General features: G+C 35.8%; 1 protein-coding gene across 1 annotated transcript in view; it reads right to left on the reverse strand.

Annotated features, from left to right (window-relative positions):
* Positions 1-2,310: 2,310 nt before the first annotated feature.
* Positions 2,311-18,305, reverse strand: part of myo18b (myosin XVIIIB) — an 84,469-nt gene continuing 68,474 nt past the window's right edge. Inside the window, 2 exon segments of the mRNA XM_062966572.1 lie at positions 2,311-2,528; positions 13,717-15,359. Coding sequence (XP_062822642.1) covers positions 13,718-15,359 — 1,642 coding nt within the window. The 3' untranslated portion in view covers positions 2,311-2,528; position 13,717.

Below are 18,305 nucleotides of genomic sequence, written 5' to 3' on the forward strand. Positions count from 1 at the left end.
ATTGTAACACAAATGTAATATTAAATAAATAAAATAATATCGTAATAATGTAATATAATATAATATAATATAAATGAAATATTGAATAGATAGTATAATATAATATATAATATAATAATATGATTGTAACACAAATGTAATATTAAATAAATAAAATAATATCATAATAATGTAATATAATATAATATAATATAAATGAAATATTAAATAGATAGTATAATATAATATATAATATAATAATATGATTGTAACACAAATGTAATATTAAATAAATAAAATAATATCATAATAATGTAATATAATATAATATAATATAAATGAAATATTAAATAGATAGTACAATATAATATATAATATAATAATATGATTGTAACACAAATGTAATATTAAATAAATAAAATAATATCATAATAATGTAATATAATATAATATAATATAAATGAAATATTAAATAGATAGTATAATATAATATATAATACAATAATATGATTGTAACACAAATGTAATATTAAATAAATAAAATAATATCATGATAATGTAATATAATATAAATGAAATATTAAATAGATAGTACAATATAATATATAATATAATAATATGATTGTAACACAAATGTAATATTAAATAAATAAAATAATATCGTAATAATGTAATATAATATAATATAAATGAAACATTAAATAGATAGTATAATATAATATATAATATAATAATATGATTGTAACACAAATGTAATATTAAATAAATAAAATAATATCATAATAATGTAATATAATATAATATATAAATGTAACATTAAATTGATAGTATAATATAATATTATAATATTCATGTAATGTTAAATAAAGAATATAATATAATAATGTAATATAAAATAAATAATACAATAATAATGTAATATAATATAATATAAATGTAATATTAAATAGATAGTATAATATAATATTATAATATTCATGTAATGTTAAATAAATAATGTAATAATGTAATATAATATAAATATAATACTAAATAAATAATATTATAATAATGTAATATATATATAATATTGAATAGATAGTATAACGTAATAATAATGTAATATAATATAATTGTAATATTAAATAAATGATATAATTATAATGTATTATAATAGAATATAAATGTAATATTAAATAAATAATATACTACAATAATAATTTAATATAATATTATATAATATAAATGTAATATTAAAATAGATAATATAATATAATGATGTAATATAATATACATGTAATATTAAATAAATAATATAGTACAGTGTAATAATAATGTAATATAATATAATATAATATAAATGTACTATTAAATATATAATATAATATAATAATGTAATATAATATTAAATCATAGAATCATAGAATCAATGTAATATTAAATGAATAATATAATAATAATGTATTATAATATAATATAAATGTTATATTAAATAAATAATACAATAATTATGTAATATAATATAAATGTAATACTAAATAAATAATACGATAATAATGTAATATAATATAAATGTAATACTAAATAAATAATATAATAATAATGTAATATAATATAAATGTAATACTAAATAAATAATATAACAATAATGTAATATAATATAAATGTAATACTAAATAAATAATATGATAATAATGTAATATAATATAAATGTAATACTAAATAAATAATATAACAATAATGTAATATAATATAAATGTAATACTAAATAAATGATATGATAATAATGTAATATAATATAATATAAATGTAATATTAAATAAATAATAAATAATAACTATGTATTATAATATAATATAAATGTAATATTAAATAATAATAATAATGTATTATAATATAATATAAATGTAATATTAAATAATAATAATGTATTATAATGTAATATAAATGTAATATTAAATAATAATAATAATAATGTATTATAATATAATATACATGTAATATTAAATAAATAATATATAATAATGATATATTATAATATAACAAAATAATATAATAATGTATAATAATGTCGTATAAATAGATAATAATAAAATAATTAATGCACTATTTGACACTACTGATGCATGATTATATATAGATTCACTATTGAACACTATTGATTTAATATTGGAAACTATGGGCGCACCATATTACCCATGATCCTCTGCTTGTATGCAAATTATTTATGCAAATTAAGGCCCTAGAACCATGCATAAGAGAGCTAATTTGCATTAAATTTGAATATCCGACACTTTTCGCACGGATTTGAGATTATTTTTCAATAAAAAAAGAGGACGCCGCGCTAAGAAATGGTTTTAAAATTCATTTTATTTTAAATTTTATTTTGTATAAAACAAAGAGAGTTGGCGGAGGTCTCGTTCTCTCGGTCTCTTTGTCTCTCGTTCACAAACACACCAACAACATCCGTGCAAAAAACACCACAATCGCAAGGGATGGGCTTCGAAATCCGTACGTTTTGAATGCGCTTCGTTCTGGGTTCTTTATTTTATTATTTTTATTATTATTTCCTAGAAAAAGAAGAAGAAGAAGAAGAAAGAGAGAGAAAATTAAATAATGGTGAAAGTGGGTGCACGATTTTTCACGTTGGATCACCATCACCACCATCATCACCACCATCATCACCACCATCATCACCACCATCACCACCACCATCACCATCATCACAATTGTCATCGTCACCATCACCACCATCACCACCACCATCATCACCATCACAATTGTCATCATCATCACCACCATCATCATCGTCATCGTCACCATCACCACCATCACCATCACCACCATCACCATCACCACCATCACCGTCATCACCACTACCATCACCATCACAATCAACATCATCATTGTCACCATCACCACCACCACCATCACAATTGTCATCGTCACCATCACCACCACCACCATCATCACCATCACAATTGTGATCATCACCATCACCATCATCATCACCCCCATCATCATCGTCATCGTCACCATCACCACCATCACCATCATCACCATCACAATTGTGATCATCACCATCACCATCATCATCACCCCCATCATCATCGTCATCGTCACCATCACCACCATCACCATCATCACCATCACAATTGTGATCATCACCATCACCATCATCATCACCCCCATCATCATCGTCATCGTCACCATCACCACCATCACCATCATCACCATCACAATTGTGATCATCACCATCACCATCATCATCACCCCCATCATCATCGTCATCGTCACCATCACCACCATCACCATCATCACCATCACAATTGTGATCATCACCATCACCATCATCATCACCCCCATCATCATCGTCATCGTCACCATCACCACCACCACCATCATCACCATCACAATTGTGATCATCACCATCACCATCATCATCACCCCCATCATCATCGTCATCGTCACCATCACCACCATCACCATCATCACCATCACAATTGTGATCATCACCATCACCATCATCATCACCACCATCATCATCGTCATCGTCACCATCACCACCATCATCACCACTACCATCACCATCACAATTAACATCATCATTGTCACCATCACCACCACCACCATCACAATTGTCATCGTCACCATCACCACCATCACCATCATCACCATCACAATTGTGATCATCACCATCACCATCATCATCACCCCCATCATCATCGTCATCGTCACCATCACCACCATCATCACCACTACCATCACCATCACAATCAACATCATCATTCTCACCATCACCACCACCACCATCACAATTGTCATCGTCACCATCACCACCACCACCATCATCACCATCACAATTGTGATCATCACCATCACCATCATCATCACCCCCATCATCATCGTCATCGTCACCATCACCACCATCATCACCACTACCATCACCATCACAATTAACATCATCATTGTCACCATCACCACCACCACCATCACAATTGTCATCGTCACCATCACCACCATCACCATCATCACCATCACAATTGTGATCATCACCATCACCATCATCATCACCCCCATCATCATCGTCATCGTCACCATCACCACCACCACCATCATCACCATCACAATTGTGATCATCACCATCACCATCATCATCACCCCCATCATCATCGTCATCGTCACCATCACCACCATCACCATCATCACCATCACAATTGTGATCATCACCATCACCATCATCATCACCACCATCATCATCGTCATCGTCACCATCACCACCATCATCACCACTACCATCACCATCACAATTAACATCATCATTCTCACCATCACCACCACCACCATCACAATTGTCATCGTCACCATCACCACCATCACCATCATCACCATCACAATTGTGATCATCACCATCACCATCATCATCACCCCCATCATCATCGTCATCGTCACCATCACCACCATCATCACCACTACCATCACCATCACAATCAACATCATCATTCTCACCATCACCACCACCACCATCACAATTGTCATCGTCACCATCACCACCACCACCATCATCACCATCACAATTGTGATCATCACCATCACCATCATCATCACCCCCATCATCATCGTCATCGTCACCATCACCACCACCACCATCATCACCATCACAATTGTGATCATCACCATCACCATCATCATCACCCCCATCATCATCGTCATCGTCACCATCACCACCACCACCATCATCACCATCACAATTGTGATCATCACCATCACCATCATCATCACCCCCATCATCATCGTCATCGTCACCATCACCACCACCACCATCATCACCATCACAATTGTGATCATCACCATCACCATCATCATCACCCCCATCATCATCGTCATCGTCACCATCACCACCACCACCATCATCACCATCACAATTGTGATCATCACCATCACCATCATCATCACCCCCATCATCATCGTCATCGTCACCATCACCACCATCACCATCATCACCATCACAATTGTGATCATCACCATCACCATCATCATCACCCCCATCATCATCGTCATCGTCACCATCACCACCATCACCATCATCACCATCACAATTGTGATCATCACCATCACCATCATCATCACCCCCATCATCATCGTCATCGTCACCATCACCACCACCACCATCATCACCATCACAATTGTGATCATCACCATCACCATCATCATCACCCCCATCATCATCGTCATCGTCACCATCACCACCATCACCATCATCACCATCACAATTGTGATCATCACCATCACCATCATCATCACCACCATCATCATCGTCATCGTCACCATCACCACCATCATCACCACTACCATCACCATCACAATTAACATCATCATTGTCACCATCACCACCACCACCATCACAATTGTCATCGTCACCATCACCACCACCACCATCATCACCATCACAATTGTGATCATCACCATCACCATCATCATCACCCCCATCATCATCGTCATCGTCACCATCACCACCACCACCATCATCACCATCACAATTGTGATCATCACCATCACCATCATCATCACCCCCATCATCATCGTCATCGTCACCATCACCACCATCACCATCATCACCATCACAATTGTGATCATCACCATCACCATCATCATCACCCCCATCATCATCGTCATCGTCACCATCACCACCATCACCATCATCACCATCACAATTGTGATCATCACCATCACCATCATCATCACCCCCATCATCATCGTCATCGTCACCATCACCACCACCACCATCATCACCATCACAATTGTGATCATCACCATCACCATCATCATCACCCCCATCATCATCGTCATCGTCACCATCACCACCATCGTCATCGTCACCATCACCACCATCACCATCATCACCATCACAATTGTGATCATCACCATCACCATCATCATCACCCCCATCATCATCGTCATCGTCACCATCACCACCATCATCACCACTACCATCACCATCACAATCAACATCATCATTCTCACCATCACCACCACCACCATCACAATTGTCATCGTCACCATCACCACCACCACCATCATCACCATCACAATTGTGATCATCACCATCACCATCATCATCACCCCCATCATCATCGTCATCGTCACCATCACCACCACCACCATCATCACCATCACAATTGTGATCATCACCATCACCATCATCATCACCCCCATCATCATCGTCATCGTCACCATCACCACCATCGTCATCGTCACCATCACCACCATCACCATCATCACCATCACAATTGTGATCATCACCATCACCATCATCATCACCCCCATCATCATCGTCATCGTCACCATCACCACCATCATCACCACTACCATCACCATCACAATCAACATCATCATTCTCACCATCACCACCACCACCATCACAATTGTCATCGTCACCATCACCACCACCACCATCATCACCATCACAATTGTGATCATCACCATCACCATCATCATCACCCCCATCATCATCGTCATCGTCACCATCACCACCACCACCATCATCACCATCACAATTGTGATCATCACCATCACCATCATCATCACCCCCATCATCATCGTCATCGTCACCATCACCACCATCACCATCATCACCATCACAATTGTGATCATCACCATCACCATCATCATCACCCCCATCATCATCGTCATCGTCACCATCACCACCATCACCATCATCACCATCACAATTGTGATCATCACCATCACCATCATCATCGTCATCGTCACCATCACCACCATCATCACCACTACCATCACCATCACAATTAACATCATCATTGTCACCATCACCACCACCACCATCACAATTGTCATCGTCACCATCACCACCATCGCCATCATCACCATCACAATTGTGATCATCACCATCACCATCATCATCACCCCCATCATCATCGTCATCGTCACCATCACCACCATCACCATCATCACCATCACAATTGTGATCATCACCATCACCATCATCATCACCACCATCATCATCGTCATCGTCACCATCACCACCATCATCACCACTACCATCACCATCACAATCAACATCATCATTGTCACCATCACCACCACCACCATCACAATTGTCATCGTCACCATCACCATCATCATCACCCCCATCATCATCGTCATCGTCACCATCACCACCATCACCATCATCACCACTACCATCACCATCACAATCAATATCATCATTGTCACCATCACCACCACCACCACCATCATCACCATCACAATTGTCATCATCACCATCACCACCACCACCACCATCACTATCATCATCACCACCATCATCGTCATCGTCACCACCACTACAATCATCAACACAACCATCATCGTCACCATCATCACCACTACCATCACCACCACCACCATCATCACCACCACCATCACCACCACCACCACCACCACTACCATCATCACCACCACCACTACCATCATCATCACCACCATCATAGTCATCATCACCATCACCACCAACACCACCATCACCACCACCACTACCATCATCATCACCACCATCATCATAGTCATCGTTACCATCACCACCACCATCATCACCACCATCGTCATCACCACCATCATCACCATCACCACCATCATCATCGTCACCATCACCACCACTGCCATCAGCATCACCACCATTATCATTGTCACCACCACCACCATCGCCATAATAATCACCATCACTATTGGTTGCTTTGGCTGCACTATCAGACCATTTAGATGCACCATTGGTCACTTCTGATGCACGATTGAACCGTATTATGTGCACTATTGGACACTAAATTCACGACTGGTAATTTGGATGCACTATTGTCAGTAGATGCACCATTTATTACTATTAGACCAGCTGTTGGGCACTAGATGCACTATTGGTGAGTTTGGTCACTATTGGTGACCATTTAAATGTACCATTGGTCATTTGGATGCACTATTGGTGACTTTCGATGCGCTATTGGATACTATTAATGCACTATTAGGCACCCTGTTGGACACTAGATTCACCATTGGTAATTTTAGATGCACGATTAGACCACCTTGATGCACTATTGGTCTCTAGATTCGCTATTCATCACTTTAGATGCACGATTAGACCATCCAGATGCACTATTGGTTGCACCATTGGATGCTTTGGATGCACTGTTGGTCACTTTGGATGTGTTGTTGGTCACACTTTTGGTCACTGTCGGATGCTTTAGATGCACTATTAGACCATTCAGGTGCACTATTGGTCACACTATTGGTCACTTTGGGTGCACTGTTGGACACTAGATCCACAACTGGTCCCTTTGGATGCACTATTGGTCTCTAGATGCACTATTCATCACTTTGGGTGCACTATTAGACCATTCAGGTGCACTATTGGTGGCACTATTAGTTACTCTGGATTCACTATTGGTCACTTTGGACACTAGATACATTGTTGGTCATTTTAGATGCATTATTCATCACTTTAGATGCACTATTAGACCATCCAGGTGCACTATTGGTTTCACTATTGGTCACTTTGGATGCACTATTGGATACTTTAGATGCACTATTCATCACTTTAGATGCACTATTAGACCATTCAGGTGCACTATTGGTGGCACTATTAGTTACTCTGGATTCACTATTGGTCACTTTGGACACTAGATACATTGTTGGTCATTTTAGATGCATTATTCATCACTTTAGATGCACTATTAGACCATCCAGGTGCACTATTGGTTTCACTATTGGTCACTTTGGATGCACTATTGGATACTTTAGATGCACTATTCATCACTTTAGATGCACTATTAGACCATCCAGGTGCACTATTAGTTTCACTATTGGTCACTTTGGATGCACTATTGGATACTTTAGATGCACTATTCATCACTTTAGATGCACTATTAGACCATCCAGGTGCACTATTGGTTTCACTATTGGTCACTTTGGATGCACTATTGGATACTTTAGATGCACTATTCATCACTTTAGATGCACTATTAGACCATCCAGGTGCACTATTAGTTTCACTATTGGTCACTTTGGATGCACTATTGGATACTTTAGATGCACTATTCATCACTTTAGATGCACTATTAGACCATCCAGGTGCACTATTAGTTTCACTATTGGTCACTTTGGATGCACTATTGGATACTTTAGATGCACTATTCATCACTTTAGATGCACTATTAGACCATCCAGGTGCACTATTGGTTTCACTATTGGTCACTTTGGATGCACTATTGGATACTTTAGATGCACTATTCATCACTTTAGATGCACTATTAGACCATCCAGGTGCACTATTGGTTTCACTATTGGTCACTTTGGATGCACTATTGGATACTTTAGATGCACTATTCATCACTTTAGATGCACTATTAGACCATCCAGGTGCACTATTGGTTTCACTATTGGTCACTTTGGATGCACTATTGGATACTTTAGATGCACTATTCATCACTTTAGATGCACTATTAGACCATCCAGGTGCACTATTAGTTTCACTATTGGTCACTTTGGATGCACTATTGGATACTTTAGATGCACTATTCATCACTTTAGATGCACTATTAGACCATCCAGGTGCACTATTGGTTTCACTATTGGTCACTTTGGATGCACTATTGGATACTTTAGATGCACTATTCATCACTTTAGATGCACTATTAGACCATCCAGGTGCACTATTAGTTTCACTATTGGTCACTTTGGATGCACTATTGGATACTTTAGATGCACTATTCATCACTTTAGATGCACTATTAGACCATCCAGGTGCACTATTGGTCACACTATTAGTTACTCTGGATTCACTATTGGTCACTTTGGGTGCACTGTTGGACACTAGATACACAAGTGGTCCCTTTGGATGCACTATTGGTCTCTAGATGCACTATTCATCACTTTGGATGCACTATTAGACCATCCAGGTGCACTATTGGTGGCACTATTAGTTACTCTGGATTCACTATTGGTCACTTTGGACACTAGATACATTGTTGGTCATTTTAGATGCACCATTGGTTGCTTTAGATGCACTATTAGACCATCCAGGTGCACTATTGGTTTCACTATTGGTCACTTTGGATGCACTATTGGATACTTTAGATGCACTATTAGACCATCCAGGTGCACTACTGGTCGCACTATTAGTTACTCTGGATTCACTATTGATCACTTTGGGTGCACTATTGGTCACACTGGATGCACTATTGTCATGATTGGACACTAGATACATTGTTGTTCGTTTTAGATGCACTATTGGTCTCTAGATGCACCATTGGTCGCTTTGGATGCACTATTAGACCATTCAGGTGCACTATTGATCTCACTATTGGTCACATTGGTCTCACTATTGGTCACACTATTGGTCACTTTGGATGCACTATTAGACCATTCAGATGCACTATTGATCTCACTATTGGTTACATTGGTCTCACTATTGGTCACACTATTGGTCACTTTGGATGCACCATTAGACCATTCAGATGCACTATTGATCTCACTATTGGTCACATTGGTCTCACTATTGGTCACACTATTGGTCAGTTTGGATGCACTATTAGACCATTCAGATGCACTATTGATCTCACTATTGGTTACATTGGTCTCACTATTGGTCACACTATTGGTCACTTTGGATGCACTATTAGACCATTCAGATGCACTATTGATCTCACTATTGGTTACATTGGTCTCACTATTGGTCACACTATTGGTCACTTTGGATGCACTATTAGACCATTCAGATGCACTATTGATCTCACTATTGGTCATATTGGTCTCACTATTGGTCACACTATTGGTCACTTTGGATGCACCATTAGACCATTCAGATGCACTATTGATCTCACTATTGGTCATATTGGTCTCACTATTGGTCACACTATTGGTCAGTTTGGATGCACTATTAGACCATTCAGATGCACTATTGATCTCACTATTGGTTACATTGGTCTCACTATTGGTCACACTATTGGTCACTTTGGATGCACTATTAGACCATTCAGATGCACTATTGATCTCACTATTGGTTACATTGGTCTCACTATTGGTTACATTGGTCTCACTATTGGTCACACTATTGGTCACTTTGGATGCACCATTAGACCATTCAGGTGCACTATTGATCTCACTATTGGTTACATTGGTCTCACTATTGGTCACATTGGTCTCACTATTGGTCACACTACTGGTCAGTTTGGATGCACTATTAGACCATTCAGGTGCACTATTGATCTCACTATTGGTCACATTGGTCTCACTATTGGTCACACTATTGGTCACTTTGGATGCACCATTAGACCATTCAGATGCACTATTGATCTCACTATTGGTTACATTGGTCTCACTATTGGTCACATTGGTCTCACTATTGGTCACATTGGTCTCACTATTGGTCACACTATTGGTCACTTTGGATGCACCATTAGACCATTCAGATGCACTATTGGTCTCACTATTGGTCACTTTGGATGCACTGTTGGACACTAGATACATTGTTGGTCATTTTAGACGCACTATTAGTCTCTGGATGCACTATTCATTAGTTTGGGTGCACCATTAGACCATTCAGGTGGCACTATTAGTTACTCTGGATTCACTATTGGTCACTTTGGATGCACTATTGGATACTTTAGATGCACTTTTGGTCACTAGATGCACTATTGGTCACATTGTATGCACTGTTGGACACTAGATACATTGTTGGTCATTTTAGATGCACTATTGGTCTCTAGATGCACTATTCATCACTTTGGGTGCACTATTAGACCATTCAGGTGCACTATTGGTCTCACTATTGGTCACTTTGGATGGACTGTTGGACACTAGATACGTTGTTGGTAATTTTAGATTCACTATTGGTCTCTAGATGCACCATTGGTTGCTTTAGATGCACTATTAGACCATCCAGGTGCACTATTGGTCTCACTATTGGTCACTTTGGATGCACTATTGGTCTCACTATTGGTCACTTTGGATGCACTATTGGTCACAAGATACATTGTTGGTCATTTTAGATGCACTATTGGTCTCTAGATGCACTATTCATCACTTTGGATGCAATATTAGACCATTCAGATGCACTATTGGTGGCACTATTAGTTACTCTGGATTCGCTATTGATCCCTTTGGATGCACTATTGGTCACTAGATGCACTATTGGTCGCACTATTGGTCACTTTGGATGCACCATTAGACCATTCAGGTGCACTATTGATCTCACTATTGGTCATATTGGTCTCACTATTGGTCACACTATTGGTCACTTTGGATGCACCATTAGACCATTCAGGTGCACTATTGGTCTCACTATTGGTCACATTGGATGCACTATTGGTCACTTTATACATTGTTGGTCATTTTAGATGCACTATTGGTCTCTAGATGCACCATTGGTCGCTTTAGATGCACTATTATGCACTATTGGTCACAGTATTGGTCACTTTGGATGCACTATTAGACCATTCAGGTGCACTACTGGTCGCACTATTGGTCACATTGGTCTCACTATTGGTCACACTATTGGTCACTTTGGATGCACTATTAGACCATTCAGGTGCACTATTGATCTCACTATTGGTTACATTGGTCTCACTATTGGTCACACTATTGGTCACTTTGGATGCACTATTAGACCATTCAGGTGCACTATTGATCTCACTATTGGTTACATTGGTCTCACTATTGGTCACACTATTGGTCACTTTGGATGCACTATTAGACCATTCAGGTGCACTATTGATCTCACTATTGGTCATATTGGTCTCACTATTGGTCACACTATTGGTCGCTTTGGATGCACCATTAGACCATTCAGGTGCACTATTGATCTCACTATTGGTCATATTGGTCTCACTATTGGTCACACTATTGGTCGCTTTGGATGCACCATTAGACCATTCAGGTGCACTATTGATCTCACTATTGGTCATATTGGTCTCACTATTGGTCACACTATTGGTCGCTTTGGATGCACCATTAGACCATTCAGGTGCACTATTGATCTCACTATTGGTCATATTGGTCTCACTATTGGTCACACTATTGGTCGCTTTGGATGCACCATTAGACCATTCAGGTGCACTATTGATCTCACTATTGGTCATATTGGTCTCACTATTGGTCACACTATTGGTCGCTTTGGATGCACCATTAGACCATTCAGATGCACTATTGATCTCACTATTGGTCACATTGGTCTCACTATTGGTCACACTATTGGTCACTTTGGATGCACTATTAGACCATTCAGGTGCACTATTGATCTCACTATTGGTCACATTGGTCTCACTATTGGTCACACTATTGGTCACTTTGGATGCACCATTAGACCATTCAGGTGCACTATTGGTCTCACTATTGGTCACATTGGATGCACTATTGGTCACTTTATACATTGTTGGTCATTTTAGATGCACTATTGGTCTCTAGATGCACCATTGGTCGCTTTAGATGCACTATTATGCACTATTGGTCACAATATTGGTCACTTTGGATGCACTATTAGACCATTCAGGTGCACTACTGGTCGCACTATTAGTTACTCTGGATTCACTATTGATCACTTTGGATACACTATTGGTCACACTGGATGCAGTGTTGGACACTAGATGACCATTGGTTGCTTTAGATGCACTAGTAGACGGTTCAGATGCACTATGGGTCATATTGGATGCACTACTGGACACTTAATATTCACTATTATATTCATACTCACTGTTCACTATTACTACTGACCTCACTCCTTGCCCAGGTACTTCCTCATGATGCTGTGGACGTCATCCTCTTTCCCTTCGGCCTCCGACCGGTGGTCAGCCCTGGACGCTTGACCCTTGAAGGACACCACGGACCCGGACGAGGAGGAGGAGGAGGAGGAGGAGGAGCCCGCGTCGTCGTCGTCCTTGGGCCCCAACATGGCCTTGACCTCGTCCTCGAAGTGGACGCTCATGGGCCGCTGACCGTCCCTCCGGGGGCTCCTGGACGGCGTCCGGATGGCCGGAGGGAAGTCGTCGCGGGGGTCCGCCTCCCGCCCGAAGCGCCGGCTTTGGAAGACCAAGGGCTTCGTCCCCACCAACCCGGTCATTTCTTCGCCTCGCACGAGGGATTTGCACGAGTCGAACGTCGGATTCTGAGATTCCCTTATTTCTTCCAATGAACTTTTCCACGGTTTGGTTTGCACGGAAGCGGCCGCCTCGTTTTGCACGTTTTGCACGTCTCGCACGAGGGATTTGCACGGGCCGTATATTGGTTGATCCAATTCTCTAATTTCTTCCAATGAACTCCTCCATGGTTTGGTTTGCACGGAAGCGGCCGCCTCGTTTTGCACGTTTTGCACGTTTTGCACGTCTCGCACGAGGGATTTGCACGAGTTGAACATCGGATTCTGAGATTCCCTTATTTCTTCCAATGAACTTTTCCATGGTTTGGTTTGCACGGAAGCAGCCGCCTCGTTTTGCACGTTTTGCATGTCTCGCACGAGGGATTTGCACGGGCCATATATTGGTTGATCAAATTCTCTAATTTCTTCCAATGAACTTCTCCATGGTTTGGTTTGCACAGAAGCGGCCGCCTCGTTTTGCACGTTTTGCACGTCTCGCACAAGGGATTTGCACGAGTTGAATATCGGATTTTGAAATTCCCTTATTTCTTCTAGTGAACTCTTCCCTGGTTTGGCTTGCACGGAAGTGGCAGCCTCGTTTTGCACGTTTTGCACGTTTTGCACGTCTCGCACGAGGGATTTGCACGAGTTGAATATCGGATTCTGAAATTCTCTAATTTCTTCCAATGAACTCTTCCATGGTTTGGCTTGCACGGAAGTGGCCGCCTCATTTTGCACGTTTTGCACGTTTTGCACGTCTCGCACGAGGGATTTGCACGAGTATATTGGTTTATCCAATTCTCTAATTTCTTCTAGTGAACTCTTCCATGGCTTGGCTTGCACGGAAGCGGCCGCCTCGTTTTGCACGTTTTGCACGTCTCGCACGAGGGATTCGCACGAGCCGAATTTCAACGCCGGTTTGGGTTTCTCCACTTCTCTGATCTCCTCCAACGAACTCTTCCAGGGTTTCGCTTGCAACGAAGCGGCCGCCTCGCCTTGCACGTTTCGCACAAGGGCTTCGCACGAGTCGTCGTTCCCTTGCACGGGGCGGCTCCTTCTCAAAACGGAGGCTCCGGTGGTCTGATAAATGGGCAAATTGGGGCCGGGGTCCCCCAGTTCTTCCTCTTTCAACCTTTTCCGGCGCAATTCCTCGACGTATTCGGAAAGAGCGAACGAAGAGGCAGAGCGGGGCGATTTGCACGATTCCCCTCCTTCTCTTTGCACGTTTGCACCAATTTTCCCCGTGCAAATGCTAGCGACGGATCTCCTTTCCGGATCTTTGCTGCAATTGGAAAAAAAAAACATATTATTATTATTATTATTATTATTATTATTATTATTATTATTATTATTATTATTTTGGGAACAAAAATATTATCGGAACAAAAATACATATTATTATTATTATTATCGGAACAAAAATACATATTATCATTGTTGGAAAAATACATATTATTATTATTATTTTGGGAATAAAAATACATATTATTATTATCATGGGATATTTTATTATTATTATTTTATTATTATTATTATTATTATTATTGGAACAAACATACATATTATTATTATTATTATTATTATTTTGGGAACAAAAATATTATTATAATTATTATTATTATTGGAACAAACATACATATTATTATTATTATTATTATTATTATTATTATTATCGGAACAAAAATACATATTATTATTATTGGGAAAATACATATTATTATTATTATTATTATTATTATTATTAGAACAAAAATACATATTATTATTATTATTATGAGAACAAAATACATATTATTATTATTATTATTATTATTATTATTATTATTATTATTATGGGAACAAAAATACATATTATTATTATTAGAACAAAATTATTATTATTATTATTATTATTATTATTATTATTATCAGAACAAAAATATTATTATTTTTATTATCAGAACAAAAATACATATTGTTGATATCATTATTATGGAAACAAAATTTTTATTATGGTTATTATTATTATCGGAACAAAATACATTATTTTTATCAGCACTCACACACACTCATCTCTCTCTCTCTCTCTCTCTCTCTCTCTATATATATATATATAAAATGATTGGAACAAAAATACATATTATTATTATTATTTTGGGAATAAAAATACATATTATTATTATGAATATTATTGGAACAAAAATACATATTATTATTATTATTATTATTATTATTGGAACAAAAATACATATTATTATTATTATTATTATAGGAACAAAAATACATATTATTATTATTATTATTTTGGGAATAAAAATACATATTATTATTATGAATATTATTGGAACAAAAATACATATTATTATTATTATTATTATTATTATTGGAACAAAAATACATCTGATGATCATTATTATTATAGGAACAAAAATACATATTATTATTATTATTATTATTGGAACAAAAATACATATGATGATCATTATTATTATAGGAACAAAAATACATATTATTATTATTTTGGGAATAAAAATACATATTATTATTATGAATATTATTGGAACAAAAATACATATTATTATTATTATTATTATTATTGGAACAAAAATACATATGATGATCATTATTATTATAGGAACAAAAATACATATTATTATTATTATTTTGGGAATAAAAATACATATTATTATTATGAATATTATTGGAACAAAAATACATATTATTATTATTATTATTATTATTATTATTATTATTATTATTATTGGAACAAAAATACATATGATGATCATTATTATTATAGGAACAAAAATACATATTATTATTATCTAAACAAAAATACATATTGTTATTATCATTATTATTGAAACAATATTATTATTGTTATTATTATTATTATTATTGGAACAAAAATACATATTATTACTATTATTTTTATCAGAATACACACACACACATCTATCTAATGCATTGCAAATGTAAAATGCACATAAATGCAATATTTAAATGGATTTTTATTTTTATTTTTTGCATTACATGTACCTAAATGTACATTAAATGCACATTAAATTGAATTTTTTTTTTGCTTTGAATGTGGCTAATGCTTAACCTTGTGCAAATGCATTTTTTGGAAGGAGGCGTTGGTTTATTCAGCCGCGAATAATAATAATAATAATAATAATAATAATAATAATAATAATAATAATAATAATGGGAAAGCTGCAAGACTTCTTATTTTTCCCTCTTCCTCCGCTTTTGCAAAACAATCCCCGGGCTCAGGTTGCCACGGCAACCGCATCCCTGTTGCCAAGGAGAAAAATCTCTCCAGCCGCTCTTTTCTTATTTTTATATATATATATATATATATATATATATATATATATAATGAAAATAAGAAAAGAGCGGCTGGAGAGATATTTTATATATTATGCATATTTTAAATATTTTATATTTTATATTTTACATATTTTTATTATTATATTTCTGCATATTTTAAATATTTTATATTTCATATTTTACATATTTTTATTATTATATTTCTGCATATTTTACATATTTTATATTTCATATTTTACATATTTTATTTCATTATATTTCTGCATATTTTACATATTTTATATTTTATATTTTACATATTTTATTTCATTATATTTTTACATATTTTACATATTTTATATTTTTATATTATTATATCTTTTTACATATTTTTACATTTTATATTTTTATATATTTCACGTATTTTATTCCATTATATTTTTACATATTTTATATTATTATACTTTTACTATTTTGACATATCTTATATTTTATATATTTTATATATGTTTACATTTTATATATTATGCATATTTTAAATATTTTACATATTTTATATTTTACATATTTTTATTATTATACTTTTACTATTTATTATACTTATATTATTATACTTTTACTATTATTATTATACTTTTACTATAATAATATGTAATCTACTATAATATAATAATATACTATAATAATAATATGTAATCTATGTAATCTACTAAAATATGCAAAAATATGTAAAATATAATAATATAAAATATGCAAAATATGGAAAATATATAACAATATAACATATGTAAAAAGATATAATAATATAAAATACGTAAAATATGTAAAAAGATATAATAATAAAAATATGTAAAATATGTAAAAAGATATAATAATATAAAATATGTAAAAATATTAAAATATAAAATATGTAACAGTATGTAATATAATAAAATAT

The sequence above is a fragment of the Anolis carolinensis genome, unplaced genomic scaffold (assembly GCF_035594765.1).
Source record: "Anolis carolinensis isolate JA03-04 unplaced genomic scaffold, rAnoCar3.1.pri scaffold_24, whole genome shotgun sequence".
Taxonomy (NCBI): Eukaryota; Metazoa; Chordata; class Lepidosauria; order Squamata; family Dactyloidae; genus Anolis; species Anolis carolinensis.